This window comes from Schistocerca piceifrons, chromosome 6 (assembly GCF_021461385.2).
Source record: "Schistocerca piceifrons isolate TAMUIC-IGC-003096 chromosome 6, iqSchPice1.1, whole genome shotgun sequence".
Lineage (NCBI taxonomy): Eukaryota > Metazoa > Arthropoda > Insecta > Orthoptera > Acrididae > Schistocerca > Schistocerca piceifrons.
Window position 1 is genome coordinate 512,628,795 of NC_060143.1, and position 22,749 is coordinate 512,651,543.

The following is a 22,749-nucleotide window of genomic DNA, read 5'->3' on the forward strand; positions in this document are numbered from 1 at the left end:
GTGTCCCAGTCTGTTGGTGGACTGGGGCATGCCACAAGGCATTTCACACACGGAGATGTGCTCTCAGAGTTTTTAACCATCATCCTACAATGGCAAATTGTATTCATTGTAAATAGATACATGCACAGTGTCGCTGTGTTCTTCGGGATAGCAGAAAAGCTGGCTGGATTTCATTCACTAGTTCCTTTAACAGTTCCACCCCTTCCTCTGTCACCGAGCGAGGTGGCGCAGTGGTTAGCACACTGGACTCGCATTCGGGAGGACGACGGTTCAATCCCGTCTCCGGCCATCCTGATTTAGGTTTTCCGTGATTTCCCTAAATCGTTTCAGGCAAATGCCGGGATGGTTCCTTTGAAAGGGCACGGCCGATTTCCTTCCCAATCCTTCCCTAACCCGAGCTTGCGCTCCGTCTCTAATGACCTCGTTGTCGACGGGACGTTAAACACTGACCACCACCACCACCACCACCACCACCACCACCACCACCACCACCTTCCTCTGTCATGTGGGCCAACCTCTGGCAGCTCTCTGGGACTAAGATTCATTTACCAGTTTCCGGCCTGGCAGTAGCAGACGATGTCATCGCATACCTAAGCCTGATACGGACAAAAACCTTCCTTCTAGCTACCGCCCCATCTCTCTCACCAGCTCTGTTCACTAGGTGATGGAACGTATCATTCATGCCCTGCTGTTATGGTGGCTCGAGTCTCGCAATTTACTAACGACTGTGCAGTGTGGACTTCGAGTGCGCCATTGCAGTTGACCTTCTTGTTACTTTGTCCACCTGTGTCATGAATGGTTTTCTGCAGAAATACTGGACTGTGGCCGTGTTTTTGGATTTGAAGAAGGCCTACAACGCCTGCTGGAGAACAGGTATCCTCCATACTCTACACGTGGGGCTTATGGAGTTTTCAAGATGCATGTGGATTATACCTTGTTGGACACCTTTATCCAGGAAAACGATGTGCCTCAGGGTTTGTTCCTGTGCGTCATCCTCTTTGCTATAGTCATTAACCCTTTTCCCTTTTTGTTGATGATTTTGCCATATGTTGTATTTCTCCATGGACCTGTCTCATTGAGTGGCTTCTTCAGTGATGTCTTGATCATCTTTATTCCTGGAGCATTCACAATAGCTTTCATTTTTCCACTGACAAAAACATCTGTATGAATTTCTGGTGGTGCAATTGATTTCTCCCACCATCTTTACATCTTGGGCCTTTGCTTTTCCATTTGTTGAAACTACGAAATTCCTGCGGCTCATGCTCAATAGGAAACTTTCTTGGTCCACCCATGTGTCTTACCTGGCATCTCACTGTACGCGGTCCCTGAATGTCCTGTGTGCCCTCAGTGGTACTTCCTAGGGTGCAGATCGAACCACCCTCCTCCATTTGTGCCAGTCCCCTGTCCATTGCTTATGCATCTGCACGTCCATCCCTCCTATGCCATCTCAAAACTATCCACCATCGTGGCATCCGTTTGGCCACAGGTGCCTTTTACACGAGCCCGATTGAGAGTCTGTATGCAGAAGCTGCTGAACTACCACTGTCCTACCGCCGTGACTTTCTCCTCAGCAGGTATGCATGCCTTTTGTCTGCCATGCATGGCCACCCATCCTACGCCTCCTCCTTTGATGATTTCTTTGATCGCAGGTATGGGGCACGTCCCTCTTCTCTGCTACCTCCTGGAGTCCACTTTCGGCACTTGCTCTGGCGGCCTAACTTCATTCTACCTCCAACTTTCCCAGTGGGTGTGAACTCTTCACCACCTTGGCTTCGTGAAATGGCCCGGTTAACCTTGGCCTCCATTTGTTTCCTAAGGACACTACTCAAGCCTTGCTCTATCACCTTCAGTTTCACGACCTTCGCATGGAATTTCGCGATAGTACCTTTGTGTACACTGATAGCTCTCGGGCTGATTGTAGTGTTGGGTGTGCCTTCATCATGGGCATCCATGTCTTTAGATATCAGCTTCCAGCACACTGCTCAGTGCTTGCAGCCGAGCTCTGTCCTCTGCTCAGACTCTCTCAGTGCCCTTCAAAGTTTATGTGCGCTGTACACCACCAATCCCTTAGTGAAATGGCTCCAGGAAAACTGTCATGTGCTCACTCTTGGTCGAGCCACTGTGCAGTTTATGTGCGTTCCTGGTACTGTCGATCTGCCAGGAAACAAAGCTACTAACGCTGCTGCCAAGGCTGCAGTCCTCGTACCCCAGCCTACTAGTTCCTATATTCCCCCCAATGATCACTGTGTTGCTGCCTGTCAGGTGGTGGTGTCCCTTTGACATCGCCATTGGCCCTCCCTTCAAGGTAATAAGCTCAGGATTATTAATTGTCTGCCAGCGGCTTGGATGATCTCCTCTCAGCCCTCGCACTGGGAGGAGGTCATTTTAACTATGATGCATATTGGGCACTGCCTGTTTAGCCATCGTCATTTGATAAGTGGCGCTCCTCCACCAATTTGTACACATTGCACCCGAGTTTTAACTGTCCGCCACTTCCTGACAGGATACCCATTTTTTTAACCATTTGCATTCCCGCTTGCGTTTGCCACCTGAGTTCTTGGCAGTTTTAGTGAATGACATGCGGGCCGTTGCCTGTGTTTTACATTTTATCCGTCAAAGCAATATGGCGGAGGCCATTTAATTTTTAGTTTTGGACCTCCGTTTCCATGTGGTGTTTGTAGTAGCCCTTTCTCCACACCCCTGTTTTTAGCTGTCTTCTCTTACATCGATTGGTATTGGATGTATAGTTGTTTATTAACTCCCCTCTGTCTTTGTGTTCTGTAGTTTTGACTTTGGCGCCTATGCCTGCAGTTGTTTTTGCCCCTCAAAAGAAAAGAAAACTAAACAAAACAATGATTGTTTTTCAAATAAAATATTATGGAGTTTTTGAGCATGCCACAGCACGTGCAAACATCTCGAAGTCGATATTGTACATATTGATTGTTTTGCTGCAGCTCACTCGCATCACATCCACCTGTTACTGACAACAATAGCAAAGAAGGAACAATTCCTGAAACATGGTATGCGTCCCCATTTTGCAAATTTTTAGAAAATAATCCCAGAAAGGCCCCCTTCCTAACCTCTACCAGCAAGTATTCAGAAAATGATATCAGCATTCTAACTGTACAGATTTTCGCGTGGCCGGCACTCTTCCTCATAATTGATATGCACAGGTTCGACATTGAGATATAATGCATGCAGTGACTACCATGTCTTTTTACTATCTGATCTTGCACATTTCTACACTTTTCATGCATTTTTAAGCTTTTTTCTGCATATTTTAAGGTTTTCATCATTCATATAATCTGGTCTCTAGATATGGCATTATCCATTGGTTGGCTTTGCCATCAGTCCCATAAAACTTCAATTTATGAGTGAGAATACTGTGATTAACACAGTCAAATCCCTTAGATAGATCCCAGAAAATACCAGCAAGTGTTGTTTTATTATTTAATATTTGTAAAATTTGCTGAGTGAACATTAAATTTCATTCTCTATAGAGCAAATCTTCTGAAACCCAATCTGTGATTTGCTGAGAGTATTATTGTTGCTGAGGTGAGGTACTACTCCAGACTACATCACCTTCACAGAAAGTTCGGAACATGATTTTAGATGAAAATTCCTTTCAACATTAGGATTCAAACCAGTTACCTCTGAATTTGTCACAGCACTGTCCAGTGTTAGTGTCCATAACTTTGGATAAAGATTAATATTTATTTTTAATTTCATTTTCAAGGCAAAATTTCCAGTAATCATCTGCATGAAACTTGTCATTACGTTGAATGTTTCCCCTGCCACACGACTCTAACGAATTCGTGCCATATGTTTCTATGCTTATGCCATGCCCATCATTTGTGGCAGTATCTTAATGGATAGTTGCACCAATGGTCCATATTACTTACTCAAAAGATCATTTTTGGAATGAAACAGTTTGTTTTTTAACTTAAGTCGTTTAAGAGGATGTCAAGAGATTTTTTTGTCTGTGAATGTTTATGTTAGACTATTAATTAGCAAACAGAGGGGTCACTTTCCTCCTAGTTATTCATTTGTGAATAACCTTGTGTTCAAATTGTGTCTGATTGTTAAAGTTTTTATAAGGGAGTAAACATAAGAGTGTAGTGTTCAGTAGTTAGAGCCTGTTTTGGAAAAATTATTTTGAGTCATGTCAGGATGTAAATAAAGCTGTCATTGTCTTTTATTTTACAGGTAGCCTTCTTCTATTATCTTATGAAGGCTGCCTGTGACACTAGGCAAAAAACTGGATGTTTTATTTACATGACGACAAGGTAATTTTACTGAAGCAACGTAAATATAGTTTGCAGCTGTTTTTGGTACACTCAGTGTTTTAAAAGTTGTTTTCAGTAGGTGAAGACTCCAAAGAGTGTATTTTACCCCTGTAACAAATTCATTACACTGTCTCAGGTACTATTTTAATGGACATCCCTGAATAATGTGGAATTTCACTATGTTTTATCAAATGGTTTATACAGATGGACTTAGTCTTGAATCCTCTTGTCAGTTTTAATTGAAACACTTTGTACTCAAAGCTCTGTACAAAGTAAATGTGTTTGAAATTGAATAGTTCTCACACCTCATAATCAAGGTGATAAGCAAAAGTTGTATGTAACTGGCTTAGTGATATATGTCTGACTGGAATACCTTATTTTTTTTATTTTTATTTATTTTTTTATTTATTGGTAAACTTAATGCATTTTAGTAAGTCCTCACTTGGTATAGCAAACCAGAATATACAAAAAGCTTTGCAATTACTTTTTCACACATTTCCCACTTCATATATTCAATAATGTCTCGTTGTTGTAATTACTGAAAAATTAAGATGTGTCTTAATGACAGTATTCATTTGTCTACTTACAGGTAAAAAATTACCTGCCTTCCATCTCAGCTGCCATTGGTGTATTTACCCCACAGCGATATGTATGGAGGACAGCAATAGCTGTACATGCACTACCTAGACTGCTTGTTGCAAAGATGTACCACCGATATTATCAGAGTGTTCTATATCCAGGGATACATTTTCTTGCTGCCATTGCTTGTTGGCTCAATGTGATGGAGAATTTAGCTCTAATAGGTTTAACTTTTATATCATCAGCAGAAAATTATGGTGAGTTCTGTAATTTCAATAATAAGTGTTCAATTATTTATTATGTGTCATTGTTGAATAACATTGTGTGTAAAGATAGCACACCTTCTTTCATTCACCATGTTCCATAGATCCCATCAAGATAGAGACTGTTAAGGGTCTTGGAATGAATCAGGATATACATTAACAAAAGAGAAGCAAATCAGGGACACTTAATCTTTATGCTGTGAAGCAGTAAAGTATCACTTCTTCTTCTTCTTCTTCTTCTTCTTCTTCTTCTTCTTCATATTCATCATCATCTCATGAAATGGTTTTGCATATGCAAGTCATTCATAGAACCTCTCCCAATCTTCTCATTTCTCACACAGTGTATTGTTCAGCATTTCCTGCCATTGTATTCCTCTTTGATTCACATCAGCCTTCATTTCCTCTCTCCATTTTTTCATGGTGTTCCAATTGGTCTTCTGCTGGATTCTGTCCATTCTAGAGATTTTGTTGGTAGTCTTTTTTTCCATTATTTTGATGTGGTCAAACCATTTTGCCATATTTCTTTCCATAATTTCTTTTACTGGATTAATCTAAAGCATGTTTTATATTGTTTCATTTCTGATCCTATCAAGTAATGCATTACCCAGGATTCCTCATAAGAAATGCATTTCTGTTGTTTGTATATTTGATTTCTGGCCAGGTCGGAGATTTTCTCTATGTTGTGACGGGATTTTATGTTGTCCTCATGATCATTTCCTCATCATCGACAAGCAAGTCACCCAGTATGGCATCAACTGAAAATAATTGCAACTTCGCAGCTGAACTTCCCCAGGTAGGGAACCCCTGGCTGTCAGTGCCCATACACTCATTTCATTTTCGTTCTTGCACTGATCTTTCTTTGTTCAGGTCCAAAATCCTAACAAATAGGTCAGAATTGCTGAATAATATGACTTGCTTATCATGATCTTTGCTTTGGCAGCTGTTTTCCATTGTTCCTGATTATGTCTGATACAAAGTAAAAAAAATCAAACAATGGAAAATCCAGGATGAAATGTAACAATACCAGAGAAGGAAAGTTGCTACTCACCGTATAGCAGAGATGCTGAGTAGTGATAGGCACAATAAAAAGATTCACACACTCATAGCTTTCGGCCATTAAACCTTTGTCAGCAGTAGACACACATACAAACCTTGGCGTCTTCAGAGGCCCAACGTGATTTTAAGCTTGACACAGTACAAGAAAACTGGTACTCCAGGTTTTGTTTTGACAACTTTGTTTTCGTCTATTTTAAGTACGTACTGTAGTTTTATCATTTTTTATACAGATGGATCCCAGCAGGACAATGCTCTCGGTTGCTCTACTGTTTTCTCTGATAGGGCTTTTAAAGTGGGTCTTCCAGAACAATTTACAAATTATGATGCGGAGTTGTATGGCATTCCTTGGCACTGGAGAGGGTTCACAGACATCACCGTATGAGTTTTCTTGTCTGTTCCGACTCTCTTAGTGCACTGCAAGCACTTCACCAAATTTGAAGACCCACTGGTTCAGCTCATCCATGACTCCTTACAGCGGCTCCAATATCGTGGCAAGGAAGTGATCTTTCACTGGGTACCTGGCCACGTAGGGATACAGGGTAACGACATGGCCAACAAAGCTGCCAAGGAAGCATGTTGGGATATTGCTGTCCATGAATGTCCCATCCTGTTGCACACCATTATCTCATTTTCTGACAGATCCATCATATGTCAGTGGGAGACTAAGTGGTTGCAGGTGACAAACAACAAACTGCGGTCACTCAAATCAACCACAAAGTCTTGGTAGACTTCATGTCAGTGTCGCCACTGGAAGGAGGTTTTGCTTACCAGACTGCACATTGTGCACAGCCCTTTCATACATGACTTCCTCCTCCGGCAGGAGGATCCACCACTCTGTGAAGTTTGTGGCATGCTGCTTTCAGTTCAGCATATTGTGGCTATGTGTGTCCTGTAATCTGATATTAGGGCAGCGCTCAGTCTCACTGGAAATCAGCCCACCATCCTCGCAGATACTGATAAGTGTTACAAGAGTGGTGAAATTTTGTGAACTGTCAGGACTTATCCCTAAATTGGTGGTGAAGGGCGGCAGACTTTAATAAGTTATAAACTGCTCCGCATGTGGGGACAACCTTTGTCCCTAACCATGAGATTTACATGCTGAATTTTCGTCAGGGTGCTGATGACCATGATGTCAACACACACACACACACACACACACACACACACACACACACACACACACACACACACAATGACACACTGGCTGCTGAGGCCAGACTGCGAGCAACAGCACATGAGGGGACAGGCAACTGGGTTTTGGGGGTAAGGAGAAAGTTAGGACAGGGAGGGGGAGGGATAGCATGGTAGGGGTAGGGGTACGGGATTGTAAAGTGCAGTTTGTGGGAGTCTACAGGTATGAGGTGGAGAGAGTGTAGGGCAGCTAGGGGCAGGCAGGAGGTTAGATGGATGGCCGGGGGAGGGGGGTTAGTGGAAAAAGTATAGAAGTAAAGCAGTGGGTGCGTTGGTGGTATAGAGGGCTGTGTAGTGCTGGAATGGAAACAGGGAAGGAAGCTAGATAGGTAAGGACAATGACTAATGAAGGTTGAGGCCAGGTGGTTTACAATAACATAGGGTATATTACATGGAGAATTCCCACCTGTGCAATTCAGAAAAGCTGGTTTTGGTGGGAAGGATCCAGATGGCACAGGCTATGAAGAAGTCATTGAAATGAAATGAAGGACGTCGTATTGGGCAACGTGCTCAGCAATGTTGTGGCCCAGCTGTTTCGTGGCCACAGTTTGTCAGTGGCCTTTGATGCAGACAGACAGCTTGTTGGTTGTCATGCCCACGTAGAATGCAGTGTGTCACATGACTGATTTTACAATTTTATGCCTTTGATAGGATAGGTGATGCTTGTGAGTGGACTGCAGTAGATGGTGGTGGGAGGATGTTTGCGATAGGTCATCCATCTAGGTCTATTACAGGGAGATGAGCCATGAAGTACGGGGTCGTGAGCGAGGGTTGTGTTGGGATGGACAAGGAGATTGTGAAGGTTCGGTGGGTGACAGAATACCACTGTGGGAGGGGCAGGAAGGATAGTGGATGGACATTCATCATTTCAGGGCACAACAAGAAGTAGTCAAAACCCTGTCACAGAATGTGATTCAGTTGCTCCAGTCCTAGGTGATACTGAGTCACGAGGGAAATGATCCTCTGTGGCAGGATGGTGGGACTTTGGGAGGTGGTAGGTGACTGGAGAGATAAGGCATTGGATATCCGTTTTTGTACAAGGTTGGGAGGGTAATTACAGTCTGTGAAGGGCTCCACGAGACCCTTGGTATATTTCGAGAGGGACCACTCTTCACGCAGATGGGACAGTCATGAATGGCTAGGCTGTATGTAAGGGACTTCTTGGTGTAGAATGGGTGGCAGCTGTCAAAGTGGAGTTATTGCTGATGGTTGGAAGGTTTGATATGGATGGAGGTCTGATGTATCCATCTTTGAGGTGGAGGTCAACATCAAGAGAGGTGGCTTGTTGGGTTGAATAGGAAGAGGGTGAAGGTGTTGAGGCTCTGGAGAAATGTGCTTAGTGTGTCTTCACCCTTGATCCTGATCACGAAGATGTCACCACTGAATCTGAACCAGGTGAGGGTTTTGGGATTGTGGTTGTTTGGGAAGGATTTCTCTAGATGCCCCATGGATACATTGGCATAGGATGGTGCCATGCAGGTGTCCATAGCCATACCTCAATTTGTTTGTGGGTAATACCTTGAAAGGACAAGTAATTGTGGGTGAGGATATAGTTGGTTATGGCAACTAGGAAGGAGGTTATATGTTTGGAACTAGTTGGGTGAAGGGAAAGGTAGCATTCAGTAGTGATAAGGCCATGGGCATTAGGGATGTTAGTCTAAAGGAAGGTGGCATCATTAGTGACAAGCAGGGCACCATGTGGTAAAGGAACAGGAACTGTGGAGGAAATGGTTGCTATCTTTTATATAGGAGGGTAGGCTGCAGATAATAGGCTGAAGTTGTTGGTCTACGAGAACAGTGATTCTTTCGGTAGGAGCGTGGTAAAGTCACAATGAGCATTCTGGATGGTTGGGTTCATGGATTTTAGGAAGCATGTAGAAGGTAGGAGTGCGGGGAGTGGTAGGGGTGAGGAGAAAGATGGACTCTGGGGAGAGGTAATGGGATGGGCTGAAGGATTTGAGGAAAGACTGGAGATAATGCTGGATTTCTGGAATGGGGTCACTGTGGCAGCATTTGTGGGTGGCTGAATATGACTGCTGGCAGAGTCCTTCTCCCAGGTAATCCTTGTGATTCAGAATGAGAGTGGTGGAGCCTTTTTCGGAAGGTAGGATTATAAGGTCAATATTAGTTTTTACGTGGTGGTTTGCTGCTCTTTCTGCAGTTGTAAGGTTAGTTTGTATGTTGAGGGATTTGGGGAATGGTGGTGAGGCAAGGTTTGAGGTTAATAAATTCTGGGAAGTTAACAGGAGGTGATTTGGGGGCAGGGGTGTGGATCATAGTTGGATGGAAGAGTGAACTTAGTCAGGCAGGGTTCAATATTGGTCTTTGATTGAGTCTGTTTGGTAGGATTGGTGATGAAAAAATGTTTCCACTGTAGGGACCAGGAGAAGGAGAGAAGGTCCTTAACAAGTCCTACATGACTGAATTTGAGACTGGGGCAAAAGGTGAGGCCTTTGGAAAGGACTGATACATCTGCAAGGCTAAGGATTTTGTAGGAAAGGTTCATGATTGTGTTTCAGGTTTTGACTACCTCTCGTCGTACTCTGAAATGAGGAACATCCTACTCACTATCCTCCCCAACCCTCCCACAGTGGTATTCTGCCACCCACCGAACCTGCATAATACCCTTCTCCATCCCTACACAACCCCTGCTCCCGACCCCATGCCTCATGGCTCATACCACTGCAAAAGACCTAGATGCAAGACCATCATCTAACCCATCAAAGGTAGGACTACCTGTGAAACAAGTCGTGTGATCTGCAAGCCAAGCTGCAATCACTGTCCTGCATTCTACATGGGCATGACAACCAAAAGCAGTCTATCTGAATGAATGACCACTGACAAACTGTGACCAAGAAACAGCTGGACCACCATGCTGTTGAGCATGCTGCCCAACATGACATCCTTCATTTCAGTGACTGCTTCACAGCCTGTGCCATCTGAATCCTTCCCACCAATACCAGCTTTTCTGAACTGTGCAGGTTGGAACTCTCCCTGCAATGTATCCTATGTTTGCATTACTTTTCTGGCCTCAAACCCTGTTAGTCATTGTCCTTATCCATCTAGCTCCTTCCTTGTTCCCATTCCAGCACTACACAGCACTGTATTTCACCATTGTACCCACAGTTGTTTTACTTCTCCTTTTCCACTCCCCCCCCAACCCCCTGCATTGTTCTCCGTCTAACCTCTGACGGCCCCTAGCTGCCCTACTCTCTCTCCACCTCATCCGTGTGTGCCCCCACAAGCAGTGCTTTCCCCCTGCGGGTTCGGGGGTAAGAATAGGCCCGCGGTATTCCTGCCTGTCGTAAGAGGCGACTAAAAGGAGTCTCAAATGTTTTGGCCTTAATGTGATGGTCCCCCTTGGAGTTTGACCTCCATTTTTCAAAATTCTACAGAAGTACGAGCCTTTTGGGGAAGGACACCTTACATGGTGTACCACTGGTCCTAAGTGCACTAAGACCTTGGCACTCAGCATTGCACCGGCGTTGTCACCATACCCATTATTCCTCAAATTGGGCCTAAACGCCTGATGGGTTGTCCAAGTTACGCCCATAGTGCATCTCCATCTGCACCAGCGATTATGATGGACTTTCCATGGCACCAGAAATCCAGCACGGTAGCCAGCCCGTTGTGGTGGGGTCGTCATGTACCCTCTAGGTTGTAGCCCCCTGACAACACAGGGATCGTACTGCCGATACCTGAGCTGCACCCTCCCCACGTTGGCCAAGGAGTAGATGCCCGTCTCCTTGGGGCATCAGGACTCCCGGCAATGGTCATCCTGCCAGGTGGCCCTTGCTGCGGCTGGGTGGCGCCCGTGGGGAGAGCCCCTGGTCGGAGTGGGTGGTATCGGGGCGGACGTTTCGCACATGAAACGTCAACACGTATCAGGTCGCTCTGCGGCCGAGTCTTCCAAAAGAAAAGGTACCGTTTCTAGTTCTGGTTCTCCTGCCCTTTCCCCCTTGGCCACTCCATGGGAGGAGGGACAGGCCCGCCGGCTTGGGGCGAAGTACTTCCCCCGCTATTTGGTCTGTTCTCGAACAGATGGGGGGACGTTCACCACCTCCAAGCCCATGTTCTTTGTTCAGCACATTGAGGACGTCTTCGGGGAAATCGAGGCTCTCAGCAAGATGCGATCAGGGTCCGTTCTTATCAAGACCACCTCTGCCACACAATCGGCGGCACTCCAGGCGTGCGACCGCCTAGGGGACATCCCAGTCTCCATTGTCCCACATCTGGCACTAAATAGGACGCAGGGGGTTATTTTTCATCGTGACCTCCTGCTACAATCTGATGAGGAGCTCAGGGCCAACCTGGAGCGCCGCGGCGTGCATTTCGTCCGGCGAGTCCAGCGCGGCCCCAAAGACCGTCGCATCGACACCGGGGCCTTTATCCTCGCCTTCGAGGGGGACGTTCTCCCGGAGAAGGTAAAGGTGATGTGCTACCGGTGCGACGTGCGACCTTACGTCCCGCCTCCTATGCGCTGTTTTAGGTGTTTGCGCTTTGGGCACATGTCGTCCCGGTGTGAGGCTGAGCCCCTTTGTGGCGACTGTGGACGTCCTCTTCGTGAGGAACATACTTGCACCCCACCACCTCGGTGCCCTAATTGTCCTGGCGTCCACTCGCCTAGGTCCCCAGACTGCCCCGCCTATCAGAAGGAGAAAAAGATACAAGAAATCAAAACTTTGGATCGGCTCTCTTATTCTGAGGCCAGGAAGAAGTATGACCGCCTTCATCCCGTGTCACTGGCCACTTCGTTTGCCTCAGTTGTGTCCACTCCTTCTGCTGTATCCTCACCTCTATCCTGTCCCCCCTCCGCCTCCTCTGCCCATCAGGGGGCTCTGCCTCCGCCTCCCAAATCCCTCCCTTCCAACTCCTCCTCCCCCGCGGCCCCCACCCCCCCTGCCCCAGGGGCCACCCTTCCTCCTCCTCCTCCCCCCACGCCACCTGAGAAGCGATCCTCTTCTCAGGCGTCCATCGGGGAAACGTTCCGGACCCCAGCTTCCGAGGTCCGGCGTTCCAAAACGGACCCCGCGCGTGAGGACCTTCTTCGGGTCCCGCCCACCATCCCTGTGCCTCCTCGGCCTTCCAAGAAGGCCTCCAAGAAGAAGTCTCTATCCCCCTCTCCACCCTGGCACGTTTCATCTGACGCTTCATCCGTGAGTCGCTGCTCCCGGCCGTCCTCAGTTTCGCCGGGACGCTCTGCTGCCAGGCGTTCCGCCGGGCTTTTGTCGGCAAATGATGCGGCCCCTCCTACACAATCAGGGACAGCGGCCGCAGCTGGCGACGAGTCGATGGAACCGGATCTGCCTGCCGTCAGTTGTAGCGTTGTTGCCTCGCAACCTGGCCCTCCGCGGCCATCGAGGTGACCAGCTCTTCCCCGTCTCGTTCCCCCAACTTTTTGACTAGCAATGGCGTTGTTTCATTGGAACATAAGAGGTATTCGATCTAATCGGGAGGAATTACAACTGCTCCTCCGCCTGCACTGTCCGCTCGTCCTTGGTCTCCAGGAAACCAAGTTGCGCCCGACTGATCGTATTGCCTTTTTCCACTATACCTCGGAGCGGTACGACCTCGCCCCTGTGGACGGTATCCCAGCTCATGGTGGGGTCATGTTGCTCGTTCGGGACGATGTCTATTACCATCCCATCCCATTGACCACCCCACTCCAAGCAATAGCTATCCGCATTACTCTTTCTGCTTTTACTTTTTCAGTTTGTACCGTCTACACTCCACCGTCATCTGCTGTTAGTCGGGCTGACATGATGCACCTGATCGATCAGCTTCCCCCGCCGTTCTTATTGTTTGGCGACTTCAATGCCCATCATCCCCTTTGGGGCTCTCCTGCATCCTGTCAAAGAGGCTCACTCTTGGCGGATGTCTTCAACCATCTCAATCTTGTCTGCCTCAATACCGGCGCCCCGACTTTCCTCTCGGACTCTACTCATACCTACTCCCACTTGGACCTCTCAATCTGTTCTACCACTCTTGCCCGTCGGTTCGAGTGGTATGTCCTTTCTGACACCTATTCGAGCGACCACTTCCCCTGTGTCGTTCGTCTCCTGCACCACACCCCATCCCCACGTCCTTCGCGCTGGAACATACTGAAAGCTGACTGGGGACTTTACTCCTCCCTGGCGACCTTTCCGGACCACGATTTTTCCAGTTGTGACAGTCAGGTCGAATACCTCACGGCTGTTATTATCCATGCTGCCGAAAGTTCCATACCTCGTACTACTTCTTCTTCACGTCGCGTTTCCGTCCCCTGGTGGAACGAGGCTTGTAGGGACGCTATCCGTGCTCGACGACGTGCTTTACGCACCTTTCGCCGCCATCCTACGTTGGCGAATTGTATTGAATACAAACGACTCCGAGCGCAATGCCGTAGAGTCATCAAAGACAGCAAAAAAGCTTGCTGGGCCTCTTTCACGAGCTCCTTTACCAGTTTTACTCCCTCTTCCGTTGTTTGGGGTAGCCTGCGCCGGCTGTCGGGCATTAAGGCCCACTCCTCAGTACCTGGCCTGACCTCAGGTAATGAGGTCCTTGTTGATCCTGTGGCTGTCTCCAACGCCTTTGGCCGCTTTTTCGCGGAGGTTTCAAGCTCCGCCCATTACCATCCTGCCTTCCTTCCCATGAAAGAGGCAGACGAGGCTCGGCGACCTTCCTTCCACTCGCTGAATCTGGAAACTTACAATGCCCCCTTTACTATGCGGGAACTCGAACGTGCGCTTGCACTGTCCCGGTCCTCTGCTCCGGGGCCAGATGCCATTCACGTTCAGATGCTGGCACACCTTTCTCCGGCGGGCAAAAGCTTCCTTCTTCGTACCTACAATCGCGTCTGGACCGAAGGTCAGGTCCCCATGCGTTGGCGTGACGCCGTTGTTGTTCCTATACCCAAACCCGGGAAGGATAGACACCTTCCTTCTAGTTACCGCCCCATTTCTCTTACAAGCTGTGTCTGTAAGGTGATGGAGCGCATGGTTAATGCTCGGTTAGTTTGGATTCTTGAATCTCGACGACTACTTACTAATGTCCAATGCGGCTTTCGTCGCCGCCGCTCCGCTGTTGACCACCTTGTGACCTTGTCGACATTCATCATGAACAGCTTTTTGCGAAGGCGCCAAACGGTAGCCGTGTTCTTCGACTTGGAGAAGGCTTATGATACCTGTTGGAGAGGAGGTATCCTCCGCACTATGCACAAGTGGGGCCTACGCGGTCGTCTGCCCCTTTTTATTGATTCCTTTTTAACGGATCGAAAGTTTAGGGTACGTGTGGGTTCCGTATTGTCCGACGTCTTCCTCCAGGAGAACGGAGTGCCTCAGGGCTCCGTCTTGAGCGTAGCCCTTTTTGCCATCGCGATCAATCCAATTATGGATTGCATTCCACCTAATGTCTCAGGCTCTCTCTTTGTCGATGACTTCGCGATCTACTGCAGTGCCCAGAGAACATGCCTCCTGGAGCGCTGCCTCCAGCGTTGTCTAGACAGCCTCTACTCGTGGAGCGTGGCAAATGGCTTCCGGTTCTCTGAAGAGAAGACGGTTTGTATCAACTTTTGGCGATATAAAGCGTTCCTTCCGCCATCCTTACATCTCGGTCCCGTTGTTCTCCCATTCGTGGACACAACTAAGTTTCTAGGGCTCACGTTGGACCGGAAACTGTGTTGGTCTCCACATGTCTCTTATTTGGCGGCCCGTTGTACACGTTCCCTTAATGTCCTCAGAGTTCTTAGCGGTTCATCTTGGGGAGCGGATCGCACTGTCCTGCTTCGCTTGTATCGGTTCATAGTCCGATCGAAGCTGGATTATGGGAGCTTCGTCTACTCGTCCGCTCGGCCATCCCTCTTACGCCGGCTCAACTCCATCCACCATCGGGGGATACGTCTTGCGACTGGAGCCTTCTACACTAGTCCTGTCGAGAGTCTTTACGCTGAAGCTGCCGAGTTACCATTGACCTACCGGCACGACATACTGCTGTGTCGGTATGCCTGCCGGCTGTTGTCTATGCCCGAACATCCCTCTTACAAGTCCTTCTTCGCCGATTCTCTCGACCGTCAGTACGGGTTGTATGTGTCTGCCCTGCTGCCCCCCGGAGTCCGCTTCCGTCGCCTGCTTCGACAATTGGATTTTGCCCTCCCTACCACCTTCAGAGAGGGTGAGAGCCCGACACCACCTTGGCTCCAGGCTCCGGTTCGTATTTATCGCGACCTCAGCTCACTCCCGAAGGAGGGTACTCCGGCTGCAGTGTATTGCTCACGGTTTGTTGAACTTCGTGCTCGACTTGCTGGTCACACCTTTATTTACACCGATGGCTCCAAAACTGACGATGGTGTCGGCTGTGCCTTTGTCGTCGGGACCGCCACCTTTAAATACCGGCTCCTTGACCAATGTTCCAGCTTTACGGCCGAGCTTTTTGCTCTCCATCAGGCCATTCAGTATGCCCGCCGCCACCGCCATTCATCGTATGTACTCTGCACCGACTCACTCAGTGCTCTTCAGAGCCTTGGGGCTCCCTATCCGGTCCATCCCTTGATTCAATGAATACAGCAGTCCCTCCATTCTTTCGCTGATAATGGCGGTTCTGTCAGCTTTCTGTGGGTCCCCGGACATGTGGGAGTGCCTGGGAATGAGGCTGCGGATGCTGCAGCCAAGGCTGCAGTCCTCCAGCCTCGGCCAGCCTCCCATTGTGTCCCGTCATCTGACGTTTGTGGGGATGTATGTAAGAGGCTTGTGTCCTTGTGGTGGGATGCTTGGTCATCCCTCCAAGGAAACAAGCTCCAGGCAGTAAAATCGCTCCCAACTGCTTGGACAACTTCCTCCCGACCATCTCGGCGCGAGGAGGTGCTTCTGACCAGTTTGCGGATTGGGCATTGCCGGTTTAGCCACCGCTACCTGCTCTCTGGTGACCCAGCCCCGCAGTGCCCTTGTGGTCAGGCATTAACGGTGCGCCATGTTTTATTGTCGTGTCCCCGTTTTAGTCAATTTCGTGTTGTCCTGTCCCTGCCATCTACCTTACCGGATGTTTTAGCTGATGACGCTCGAGCAGCTGCTCGTCTTCTGCGTTTTATAACTTTAACTGGCTTGACCAAAGACATTTAACCTTTTTACTTATTTCATCTGCATCTTTGTCAGGTCCTTTTGATGTCCCCCCATCCCCTTGAGTTTTAGCAGGTTCCTTGTGCTCTAACACCAGTGACTGGGCGCTAATGACCTCGGCAGTTGAGCGCCCTTAAACCCTACCAAAAAAAAAAAAAAACAAAAAAAAAAAAAAAAAAAAAAAAAAAGAGGCAGTGCTTTCTGTACCCCTACCCTGCTATCCCTCCCCCTCCCTGTCCCAACCTCCTCCTTAGCCCCACCATGCGATTGCCTCTCCATCATGCACTGCTGCTCCCAGGCTGCCCTCAGCAGTCTGTGTGTGTGTGTGTGTGTGTGCGCGTGTGTTTGTTTCCGACGAAGGCCTTGCTGGCCAAAAGCTAACTTTCTGACAGTCTTTCTGTTGCACCAATCTGCAACTCATCTCCTCTATATGGTGCGTAGCAACTATCCTTTTCACAATATTGTTATTTCAAATATATATAGTTAACGTCACCCTCAATATTCTCCCTACCTCTGTCCTTACAATTCTCCGTGCAAATTTTGCATTGAGGAACATAGTGCTGGAAGTATTCCTCTGTGTGCTCCTTGATGTACATGCCACTTTTTCTTTCACTGCTTCAGCAGACTAATACCTTGTTCCTTTTAATGCAAACTTGACCTTGGGGAATAGATAAAGGTCACATGGTGCTATGCCAGGTGAATAGGGTGGGTGACCTAACACTGGAATGCTGTACTTTACTAGAAACCTCTTAACAGACAATGTGGCATGAGTAGAGCATATGAGCAGTTGTTCCACAATTCAGGTTGTTTTTTTCTTATCTTCTCACAGAGTTTAGCAAGAATCTCAAGGTAGTAATGTTGATTAATAGTTTGACCAATATTGAAAACAACAATCATCACCACTTTGAATGTAGTTTTTCTCATTCACGCTTTTTTTTGCTCTCAGTGATGGGCACTTCGTTTGCTTGGATTTGTCCTTAATTTGTGGATCGTAAGTGAAAAAAGAATATTCCTCACAAGGTATCACTCTTTCCAAGTAATTAGAATCATTTTCAATAGTACTCAAAGTCTCAGTACAAACATTTTCACAGGCTCTTTTTTTGATTGTGAGGATTTTCATCACCAGTTTTACACAAACTTTTCTCATATTAAATTGGTTATGTAAAATTTGCCTCGTGCATTCTTTGCCAATTCCTACAGTTTGTCAATCAGTTGAATACTCAACTGACACACACATTGAATCAGATTTACTACTTTTTTGATATTTTCATCCGTTTTTGGCATTTAATGGGATCTCGGGTGTGTGTCATCTTCAGTGTCTTCTTGACTATCTTGGAATTCCTGAAACTGCTCAGAAATGTGCGTACATAATGAACAGTCTTCGCTGTAAAGTTCTTGTAGTAAAAGGTAGGTTTCAATGGCAGTTTTTCCTAGTTTTGTGTGATACTTCACAACAATTCATTGTTCCGTAATTACAATTATCATTTTTCTGGCAAAGCAAAATAACTGCTTTTACACAAATGAAGGCCAGGACCGCAATGATTTGTCTACAGACACAAGGGATACCGCATTCGACTGAGAAAGCTTCACTCCTCAGAACTGTTGGTCATTATCTTTGATACATGTAGGCTTACTGTGTGACAGCATCAGTCCAATTATTTTATAGCCACACCTCGTATTCATTTTCTACCATTGGTTCCTATCTTATACTCAGCGCAGGGTCCTCTACTAAGTGTATAATTTTGACTCTAAAGATCTGAGACACCCTGTACATCCTGTCCGTTTGTTACTGCAACAGGTGAGGATTTTGTTCTACAGACTCACAATGCTTGAAGACATAGAGCTTACTTGGTATTTGGATATCTTGAACAGCAGACACTTCATTGCCTGAAATGGTCAGCTTGATGTGAAATTCTTATAGCTCACTTATGATCGTCTAAATAATCACGCAGCTCACGGGGCTCCTCCTCCAGCTTATGGTGGAATTGAGCAGCTGTGCAAGAATAATGACATTCATTTTCCATAGAGCTGCAGATACCACATCTTGTGGCACTACTTTTTATTGTAAATGCTATGTTGCTGTTTGTATTAATCAACTTTGTATTGATGTTACTTGTGCCCAGCCATGTATTCCTCTTTATGGACAAATTTCATTACATTCATCTCGAAAAATTGTAGGATATTACATTTTATATTTTGCTTTTGTTGTTTTATGGATTCCAGTATAATGAAAAACTCTAGTTTTTTTGTTATTAGCATGAACTTGTTCACAAATGCTAATTTTACACATATTTTGTATGAATTCTACTTCCATGATGACACTAAGGGAGGGGGTATAGAATTTATCGCCATTTTGGACTTTTTTTAAGTGCATATACACATGGTAGATGTCATCACAAGATATGCAGTGCTTTTGTATATCTGTTGCTTTCTGTTATTCCTAACCATGTTTTCATTTTTCTTTTCAGCTATACATGAGAAGTGCTTTATCACATTTATGATAACATCAGAGCTTTACATGTTGCTGACATGCTACTTGCTCAGAAAATTCCGCAGATTTCCTCCTGATAATGTTGAATCAAGGTCATTGAAGATTAAACATCAACTCTTAGTGATAAACTTAACATCATTTGCCATGGCAGGGTATTTCTTTAAGAGACACAATTGGTACTGTGAACCTGGAGGTAATACTTTCACTTCCAATTTTGCATTTTTTTTAAAAAAGATGCAGTAGAAAGGTTGTATGCATGCAAGAGATTCCATTTATTTTATTAATCATAGTTCAAATGTGTAACAAACTATGACCATTAACAAATATTTTGAAATTTTGTGGCATATTGAAACTGTGAGCTGGACCGAGAGCTGTCCACAAAAGGCAAAGGTCCCAAGTTCGAGTCTTTGTCTGGAACACAGTTTTAATATGCCAGGAAGTTTCATATCAGAGTGCACTGTGCTGTAGAGTGAAAAATTCGTTTTGGAAACACATATTTTATTTGGCTCTGAAAATATTAAATGGTTTCACACTCTCAGACAATTAAGATGAAATGAGTTTAGCTTATTTAATAGCCTTTACATGTATTAAGTTCATATATGCTGCATTGTTACATATGGACATTGCAATTGTAAAGTTTATATACTTATGGTGCTTTACACCTTATTAGTGTGTATACACTGATACCTGTCTGTAACATATGGTTTTGTCTTTTGGAGTACAGTGCCTTTCACCATGAACAGTTTTAGCTTTTGCGCAACTGTGTCGTGATCTCCTAAGTCAAAAGCTTTTGACAAGTCACACAGTAGTCCCTGTTTCGTACTTTCGGTAAAGGGTCAATGAGTTTTTATACTACTTTTTATATCCTTGTTGACTTGTGGATAGCATGTTGTATGCTGTAAACAAAACTTGATCCTTTATAAAAACACGTATTCAGAGGCTTAATAAAATAATTGTTGGTCTTTAGCTTTGAGGGTCCCTGGAATTGTCGCTTTTGAACAGTGGCAATACCCTTGTAATTTTTAAGCTCTCAGGAAACAAGCCTTCTCCCATGGATTTTTTAATTTCATTGGTCAGCAACTTAGCAACTGAGTCTGAAACAATTTAGTTATTTTGTTTGAGATGGCAAATGTATTGGGATTTTTAGTGCTTTTCAACGTATTTATGACACTTTTTACTACTTCCTCATTTGTGAAAAGGGAGAAATGGAATCACTTAGTCGGCATCTTTTCACTTTTAAAACATTTATATCTGTGGTATAGAAAGTTCTGATTGGATGTAAATCATTGACTAGTAGAGAAACTGGGTCAGTGACAGCCACATTAACAAGACTAACTACTTTGCTAGTTTTTGAACAAATCCTTTCCGGAGCTTGAGTGGACATTCCACGCGTGCGCGCGCGCGTTCCCACACACACACACACACACACACACACACACACACACACACACACACACACTCACACTCACACACTCTTGTTTGACTACATTGTGCATTGTGTTGGCTGAAAGCAGTTCAGCAGGTAGAATTGGGTGGAGAATCATTTGAGTGGAGTGGTTGAGGGAAGAAAAGAGGTGGGGGTGGCTGATGGCTCAGGAGGACACAGCAGGCATACAGGATAGGAATGCCAGTGGGAGAGGCAGCAGGCGCATGGGACAGAAATGCGACTCATGGGCTCTGGAATTGTTGAGTTTATGCAGCACACGATGACGATGATGTGGAGGAGTGAATTGATAGAAAATGACAGAATGAAGGAAGGGGAGACTGGGGAAGAGAGTGTGGGTGCATGATGTTAGCAGAGACTGAGATCAGAAGGATTATGGGAACAAAGGATAACTCTCATCTTAGTAATTCAGAAAAGCTGGTGCCGATGGGAAGGATCCAGATTGCCCTGGTTGTGAAGCAGCCATTGAAATGATGTGCTCTGTAACATGTTCCGCCACTGGGTGGTCAACTTTGCTCTTGGTCATAGTTTGGCAATGACTGTGCATTTGGCTGCTGGACAGTTGGTTGGTCTTCAGGCCCCACAAAAAAGCTGTGCAGAAATTGTAGCAGAGCTTGAATATGGCATAGCTGCTTTCACAGTAGGCCCAGCATCTGATGGGATATGATAAGCCTGTGTTGGGACTGGAGTAGGCTGTGTTGGGTGGCTGAATCAAAGAAGTCATGCAACAGGGTTTCAAGGGGTCAGGAGCTGGTGTGGCATATGGGTGGGCCAGGATATTGTACAGACTGGGTGGGCAGTGGTATACTATTTTAGGAGGTATGAGAAGTCTTGTGAGTAGGATGCCCCTCATTTCCAGGCATGATGATATGTAGTCAAAGCTGTAATGAAGGACCTGCTTCAGCTGTTCCAGTCTGGGATGATCCTGAGTGATGTGCCTGGTGCTCCTTTGCAGCTGGTTCTTGAGGCAGGAGGGAGGTATGTGATGGTATGGCATGTAAAATGTGTTTGCAAACTAGGTTTGAAGGGTAGTGTCTGTCGGAGAAGCTCCAAGGCAGAACTTAACAACTCGCTGATTTTGAGTGTGAGCACTTGTGTCTGCTCCGACTCTTACTCATGAGCAGAGCAGTTGGAGCGTGGAGGGGAATGAGGGAAATGTGTTCGCACTATGTGATTGCAACAACACGGGGGAAAGTTGAACTTTGAAGTAGGGGAGGGTAAGTTTTGAAACCAGAGCCATGCAATGGTGAACTGACAGTGACTATGCCAACAGTGACTTCACACTTTTCACGCTTCAATCTGTAGTGCAAGGAATCTTATCATTTTACACAAAGTTGGGTTTAAAAAATGTTTATCATATTGTAAAGTATGGAAACTTTCAGAGTATTCTGTTTACAAAAGCACTAAATGTCTTAAGAGGTCAGGTAATACAGAAACGGAAAATATGATGGATCTGAGTGAGTATGAGAGGTTTTAAAACTTAAAAGTAAACACTCTGAAGAAGGAGAAAAAGAGGAAGAAAAGCACTACTTTTACTGAAGTCCTTGTACCCTCACAGATGAAGGTTTACTAAAAGAGCACTTGGATGTGGCAGCTGAAAATGTATGTCCATGTCAGGTAGAACATCTTTGTGTTGCCACAGATGCCAATCATGCGTCTCACACAGGTTATGACAGACAACATTCAGAAACAGCTTGCAAAATATTTGTAAAGATTTTTGCATATTCTTCAGTGCTCTACAGAAGTATGGATATTGCAGACATGCAGCTGGATGTGCCATTCTCAACACCATTAAAGAAAGTGTAGAAAATAAAAGTTTGTCATGGAATTAATTAGTTTGTATCTACAGACAGAGCACAAGTCATATTGGGGGGGGAGGGGGTGAATAAGGACCCAAAGCACAACTGAATGGGAAAATGAAAAAGCTTAGAGTGCCCAATTTGTGAGCTTATCTTTAGCTTGAAGTAATTGATCTGTAGTGCAATGGGGCATGTAGAGTGAGTCTAGATTCCTACAAGCATTTCCTTCAGGATCAGTTTCTTCATTTACACAAATTTGCACATGGTTCTCCACCCTGTTCTCTGTGGCAGTGGAGGGGATACATACTCACTGCTTGCAGGCCTTTGCTCATCCTCTGGCCATGGGGCACATTTGCTGTGAATCCTTGCCTTAGTGAAACCTTCAGCATACTTAACAGGGAATTCTCGTCAGTGCAGTTGCATGCATCCATGGGTGGTCAGGCTATATAGAAGTAAATTTTGTTGTGGAAGGAGGTGACATCTATCAAAATGCATGTACTGTGGGTGGTTAGTGCACTTGATATTGTCACACTGAAACAACAATCAGCGCC

General features: G+C 45.9%; 1 protein-coding gene across 1 annotated transcript in view; it reads left to right on the plus strand.

The window, feature by feature from the left end:
- LOC124802411 (post-GPI attachment to proteins factor 2-like) overlaps nucleotides 1-22,749 on the plus strand; it is a 65,248-nt gene that overhangs the window by 23,467 nt on the left and 19,032 nt on the right. Inside the window, exons 2-3 of the mRNA XM_047263170.1 lie at nucleotides 4,876-5,122; nucleotides 18,933-19,148. Coding sequence (XP_047119126.1) covers nucleotides 4,876-5,122; nucleotides 18,933-19,148 — 463 coding nt within the window. The remainder of the gene's footprint in view (nucleotides 1-4,875; nucleotides 5,123-18,932; nucleotides 19,149-22,749) is intronic.